The sequence below is a fragment of the Bombus flavifrons genome, chromosome 4 (assembly GCF_040668555.2).
Source record: "Bombus flavifrons isolate JBK064 chromosome 4, iyBomFlav1_principal, whole genome shotgun sequence".
Classification (NCBI taxonomy): domain Eukaryota; kingdom Metazoa; phylum Arthropoda; class Insecta; order Hymenoptera; family Apidae; genus Bombus; species Bombus flavifrons.
Window position 1 is genome coordinate 4483921 of NC_138445.1, and position 5862 is coordinate 4489782.

Consider the following 5862-nt stretch of genomic DNA (forward strand, 5'->3'; position numbering starts at 1 on the left):
GCAAATAGGTCAGGATACATTCCGTTATAATTTGAGCGAATCAACGTAGGAGCCGTAGGTCCCGATATCGATACGCGTTTTTAGCTAGGTTACGACAGAAATAGAAAGAACTCTTACTTATTCATGCCTTCCCGGTATTCGAGTTAGGGAATCGATAAATCGACCGACCGACTACGTCGCCCAACTAACCCTACGACGAGCTCAATCGCCTTACGTATATGTATAGTCGTTGGTTTTATTCTAGCTACAAAGGGTAGGTCGTGTCGCAATGAACTTCTAGCCGTGATTACGTTTCTTTTTCCAGCGTAGCGGCTTTATTAGTACAAAAAGCATTTTTACAAAATAAATAAGTTACAGGCTCTGAACGAGGAACGAATTCATCTTCGTGTCTCTTTCTTCCTTTCTTTCCAATTTGCCTGCCTTTTTCAAAGACTCTCGTGCGTACGAAATTCGCTCCTTTCGATTCGATGCGATGGTAAGTATTATCAACGGACGGCTTCCTAAGAGCAAATAGGAAGAGAGGTAAGCAAAAGCGTCCCGAATCTTATAAGTTTCTCGTATTCCCTTTCTTCCGTTTGCTTTCAGAAATACGCCTGCTACGATACACACTGAAGTTCTCGCAAGGCAGCGGCCGTTACCGCGTTACTGTTAAACTTTTAATGCGGATCCTGAATACTTGGGCGATGATTTTAGGTTCGCGAGAATGACCTCCGATTCCGCTTCCTTCCTTTTCGTTTCATCGGCAGATGTTCCATTGGTCTGGCTAAGATCAACGTTTGGAATGAGTTTGTTGTGTCTGGATCGTGACATGGAGAATGTCGATGTGTTAAAATTCTTTTGGCCCGTTCGATGGTGGTTGATGATTGGTGAAACATGGTCGAAGGTCGTCGCGCGAGATGAAAACTTCTTCCGATTAATATTGGTAGCCTCCGTTGCTGGCGTAACTTTGACCACCTCCGCCGCCGGAGTAGCCACCGCCACCACCGCCACCGGAGTAGCCACCACCTCCGGAATAACCTCCGTTACCACCTCCTCCAGAGTAGCCACCGCCGCCTCCTCCAGAGTAACCACCTCCGCCACCTCCAGAGTAGCCACCTCCGCCGGAATAGCCACCGTTTCCACCTCCGCCGGAATAGCCACCGTTTCCACCTCCGCCGGAATAACCTCCGTTTCCACCTCCGCCGGAGTAGCCTCCGTTTCCACCTCCGCCAGAGTATCCACCGTTTCCACCGCCGCCGGAGTAGCCACCACCACCGGAATATCCACCGTTTCCACCTCCAGAGTAGCCACCTCCGCCTCCAGAGTAACCACCACCGCCTCCAGAATATCCACCGGAACTAGAACCGGTAACGATTCCAACATTTCGATTAGTGATTGTCAAAGTTTTTCGATACATATTTATGTACATGGAATTATATACAACGAAAAGAGAAAGAAAGTTTTAGAATAAATTAAAAACAGGCTGGTCTCGCTAAATTTGTTAAGCCTACTGCGTTCTTTCGAATTGCATTCTTTCCAAATTTAAAGAAGATACGAAAGAATCGTAATTGACAGAAATGAATTTTTCGTTTGATATTGCGCTACAATTTCTCATAAAATGTTACGAATCCATTTCGCTTGAAATAAGAATGAGATTTGAATACTAGAGAAGCTGGAGTACCGCAGTAGGATTAATGTGTGCAATACGTGCTGTGCTCGTTTGAAACGATTTAATCCTAATTCACTTAGAGCTACTTCAGTATGAAAAAAATATCGTAAAAAAAATATTTTACCCTCCGAAACTGCCACCACCGGTGCTAGGTGTACCGTAAGTGGAAGATGGTCTCGAGTATCCGCCGCCACCGCCGCCTCCAGTAGGCGCGCCATAGCTGGTGGACACTCCACCACCTCCAGAAATAGGTGCTGAGTAACTAGCGGATATCGATGATCCACGCGATGGTGCGCCATAGCTCGACGACAATCCACCGCCGAAGCCGGTGCCGCCTCCAGGAGCGCCATAAGTGCTAGACGGTCTTCCGCCACCTGATGGTGCACCATAGGTTGAAGATGGTCTGCCACCACCGTTGGAAGGTGCTCCGTAGGTGCTAGATGGTCTTCCTCCGGATGGAGCGCCATAGGTGCTGGATGGTGCTCCATAGCTACTGGATGGTGCTCCGTAGCTCGAGGAAGGACGACCGCCACCACCGCCGCCGCCGCCTCCACCACCACCAGACGGTGCACCGTAGGTGGAGGATGGACCACCGCCTCCTAAGTTCGGTGTCCCATAGCTTGTTGATGGTGGTAAGTAGCTACCCGAAATTGGAGCTGTAAATAAACGTTTCTTCATACCAGGAGTTCTCAACTTGTACGCACGACCTTCAAGCAGATCGCCAAGTAGTTTCGCGCCGTTGTTTTAGTTTTTAGTAAAATAAGATTTAGATATATTAATATTTACAACATGTTGCAATGACGTAAACATATTTGGTAAACACAGTCGCAAATATATTGTTAGATTTATACGGGTATTTCTTATTTCGTTTCTATCGGAAGCATTTTGCTGATCTGAGTTCTGTTTAATATGTAAATTTCTTTATATCACGTTATAAATGATATATTTTCCTATTATTGTTATGCAATTATTCTTTTGTATTTTCTTCTCATAACTATATATATAAGTACTGTAACTGTACGCAAGAAGTCCTGTCTTCTTTGTAGGTTCCGAAATTTCTATTACATATGTTACATTACAACGTTAACGAGATCATGATTCTCCTTGTGTCTTTTTGTTCTTATCTTTGTCATTAGTCGGTGAAAGTGTGGGAGATCTCTAAATGACTTCGCCTTGTTAACTATGTCGTGTGATCATAGTTTACAACTTCATACAGTGTTCTCTAAACTCATCTACAACCTTCTCGGCGAATCTGCTGAGATACCACTACCTTTGAAATTGCCGAGGTCAAGAGCCACGATCTGTTCGCATTGTCTTTAATCAAGTTCGTGACTGAACTTCCCCTACTGTCCTTTATTGTTTCATTGCCTGACAGAGCATTGCCGGAAGAATATTCGTAATTGAATATTCAAGGTTCGCTTAATGACTTATTTCGCTATTTAAGAACTACAATCTTGTTTTCAGGCCATGTCATGAAATAAGTGAAACGATGCCTTTCGTCGAGTACTTTTTCTGCGAATAACAACAACATATTTCACGCTGGTTTTCACTGGAAAGTTTGTTTCCTACTTTAATTAATTTAGACTTAAATAATTTTTACTCCTAGGCAATTTTGTTACAAAATTGATTCTCAGTTAATCTTCTTACAAAACGAAAATTATAATTCTTGTATATTAAAACGAATGTAAATCAAAATATGTGTGAATTTCAATTTCTCAAAAGTAATTGCATAATAAATAGTTTCTTACGTAAAGTGAAATTTTGATACTTAATTCAGCCAGCACGGAAGTACTTACGTGATTACTATTCATTAAACATAATTTAAGATTTCTTCGATAAAATAAACTACAAAATTGATTGCAACAAAATCGCAAGTAGAGATTGTAACGATTCCTATTCAGAAACTTGCTTGTCTCGTGTAATACTTTTAATAATAATGATTACATCGCTTGCGATATCAAAATAGAAATTGTACCGACGTCTTTGATTTCGTAAAAACAAAACGAAGAGCTATTAAAGTTTCCTACTCTATATTTTATCACGACTACATAATGACACAATATTTCCTGAATCTTGCCGTAGATTAGAAATACAAGTTTTTTACTGCGAAAACTATATGAAGACTGTAGGAAGAAAAAGATGGAAGAGCAGCTTTAAAATTCAGATTAATGTACCGGTAAAATATTCAAGACCTAATAAAATTAATCAATTGATCCCGAAATTGTTCTTCTATTCAATTTTTAAAATATTGCTTGTCAGGATATTCAATTGTTGAAAGATATTAAAATATTATTTGGTTTCTACAAAACAGATTCTCTCCACTGATAGCTATTTTACGTTAAAATATTTCTTATTAGTTACAGAGCGACGTAGAGATCAAGGGACAGAAATGTGTTTATCGAGTTTTCTTCCTATCATCTTGCGTACAATATCTATATACTGTGCAATATCTATATAATGTATACATAATTATATTGTACTATATACAATATAAATATGTATACACGTATGTATTTATATAAAATATATGTCTGTATATACATACATAAATATGTGCATACATACTGTTTATACATATATGCAAGTATACTTTGTTTAATGTCGCGGTGAAAAGTCTCCTCTCTTTATCCGATCGATTAAAAGACAAATCTAATTTTGAAATGGCCCGGTGCGGAATATTTGATTTTATCGAAATGGTTTATATTCGTTCGTAACCATAGAAGAAGTGTGTCAGATGGCGAGATATCGGTTCAATTTTCACATTAGCTTACTAGTACGTGCGACATCGTCGATGAGCCGTATCGATAATTCACAGCGCCTCGTCCTTTGAATATTTCATTCCTAGTTGCTCGAAGCAGCGACGACGATTTCTATTTTTTTCCGCGTGCTAATTTTTCAATTTCACGTCCAATTTTCATTCAGCAACGAACGCAGGACGTTCGACCACGAGGAGAAACTTAGAGCAGCGCGACCGTGTGTAATTTATCTTTCACCCGGTTCAATCAGTGCAAAGTGATAGTTCCGCTACGTATACGCTAATCAGAAGCATCGTGCTATCATGTATGTCGCTTTCTGTCAATTTTTTAAACTTTCTAGTTCTTTTTCGTGGCTTTCGACTTTCTACGCGCTTCGGCACGTTTTCCGTCAAGTAGTTTCGAAGGGTAATAAAACGCCTCGACTATTATACTTTCGCTTCGCGACTTCGATTTTTAATCGTAAATCGGGTTTATTTTTACGAGACTTTTTCAGATCGTAACTAGCGTACAGCCAGAGAAGTATAGTTGAACCGATTGTTTCAACGTGACATGGTTTTTCAACGTTGCCACTTGGAAAGTACCAACTTTTACGTCGATTGAAGTTATTATCTCGAGTTTGGTAACTAATATAGCTTGACACTTTGTTAAATGTCGCGTTATATTTTACTTTTAATGGATATTCTTAGCCGAGTATTCGTAACTCTACGTAACAAAAATATCGATCTCTTTTAATTGTTCTGGATATTTTTACTTTCTTCGCGTAGGTATCGAATTTTTCTAAATATTCTTACCCTCGGCGTAGATAGGTTGCAAGAGCAGGGCCGTAGCGAGCACGGTCGCTGCCAGGGGAGCCCATGTTTTCGCGGGCCTCATGATCCCTGACGAGTGGTTGATGTAGCTTCAAGATACAGCCGAAGCCGATTCACATGCACGAACTTTTACCCCGAGAGGACTTCTCGATACGCTCACGTGTGTAACGTAGGAAATAGGACGAAGAAATAGAATCAACTGTGAGCTAGAGGCGCGGAGGCGATGTGGCCTACTCGACGCATCCGTAAGATTTCGTCTAACGTGCTTCAAACATCGTCGATCTCGCTTATATAGTTAACCGTCTTTCGGAGAAAGTCCTCGCGCGAGTGCAAGAGGATGCTACCAGGTAGGCAAGACTTCTTGGTGAACGTGGTAGGGGGGCGAGTTGTGGAATGAAAGACAGTGAGGGAAGTGGAGGACAGGAGGGGATCGAGGACCGCGGGTGGAGGATCGGTAAGAGATGCGTCTTGGCGTCGTGGTTGACCCTGGTCAAGCTGTTACTCTACCATTTTTTCCTTTCTTTGTCTCTTACATCGAAACCTGTTCATCTCTGTTCTTCCTTTTCGATCTTCGTATTGTTCGCGCCTTTTCTTGTCGCATCACGAATTTAAAGCTCTTGTTATGATAAATTACCGCAGACGCGGCCTT

The 5862-nt window shown here is 41.4% G+C and overlaps 1 protein-coding gene across 1 annotated transcript; it reads right to left on the bottom strand.

Moving 5' to 3' along the window:
* Positions 1-296: 296 nt before the first annotated feature.
* Positions 297-5526, bottom strand: LOC138178798 (uncharacterized). The gene is made up of 3 exons (XM_069111043.1): positions 5196-5526; positions 1773-2304; positions 297-1337 (listed from the first exon to the last, which is right to left on the bottom strand). The coding sequence occupies exons 1-3, from the start codon at positions 5275-5277 to the stop codon at positions 914-916; spliced, it is 1038 nt and encodes a 345-aa protein (XP_068967144.1). The 5' UTR covers positions 5278-5526; the 3' UTR covers positions 297-913.
* Between the last annotated feature and the right edge of the window lie 336 nt (positions 5527-5862).

Bases quoted from the DNA above. Each gene is read 5' to 3' on its own strand.
- LOC138178798 (XM_069111043.1), bottom strand. From the start codon at position 5,277: ATGAGGCCCGCGAAAACATGGGCTCCCCTGGCAGCGACCGTGCTCGCT. The intron at 2,305-5,195 runs GTAAGAATATTT...GTTTATTTACAG, and splicing joins GCAACCTATCTACGCCGAGG to CTCCAATTTCGGGTAGCTAC. The intron at 1,338-1,772 runs GTAAAATATTTT...TACCGGTTCTAG, and splicing joins GGTGGTGGCAGTTTCGGAGG to TTCCGGTGGATATTCTGGAG.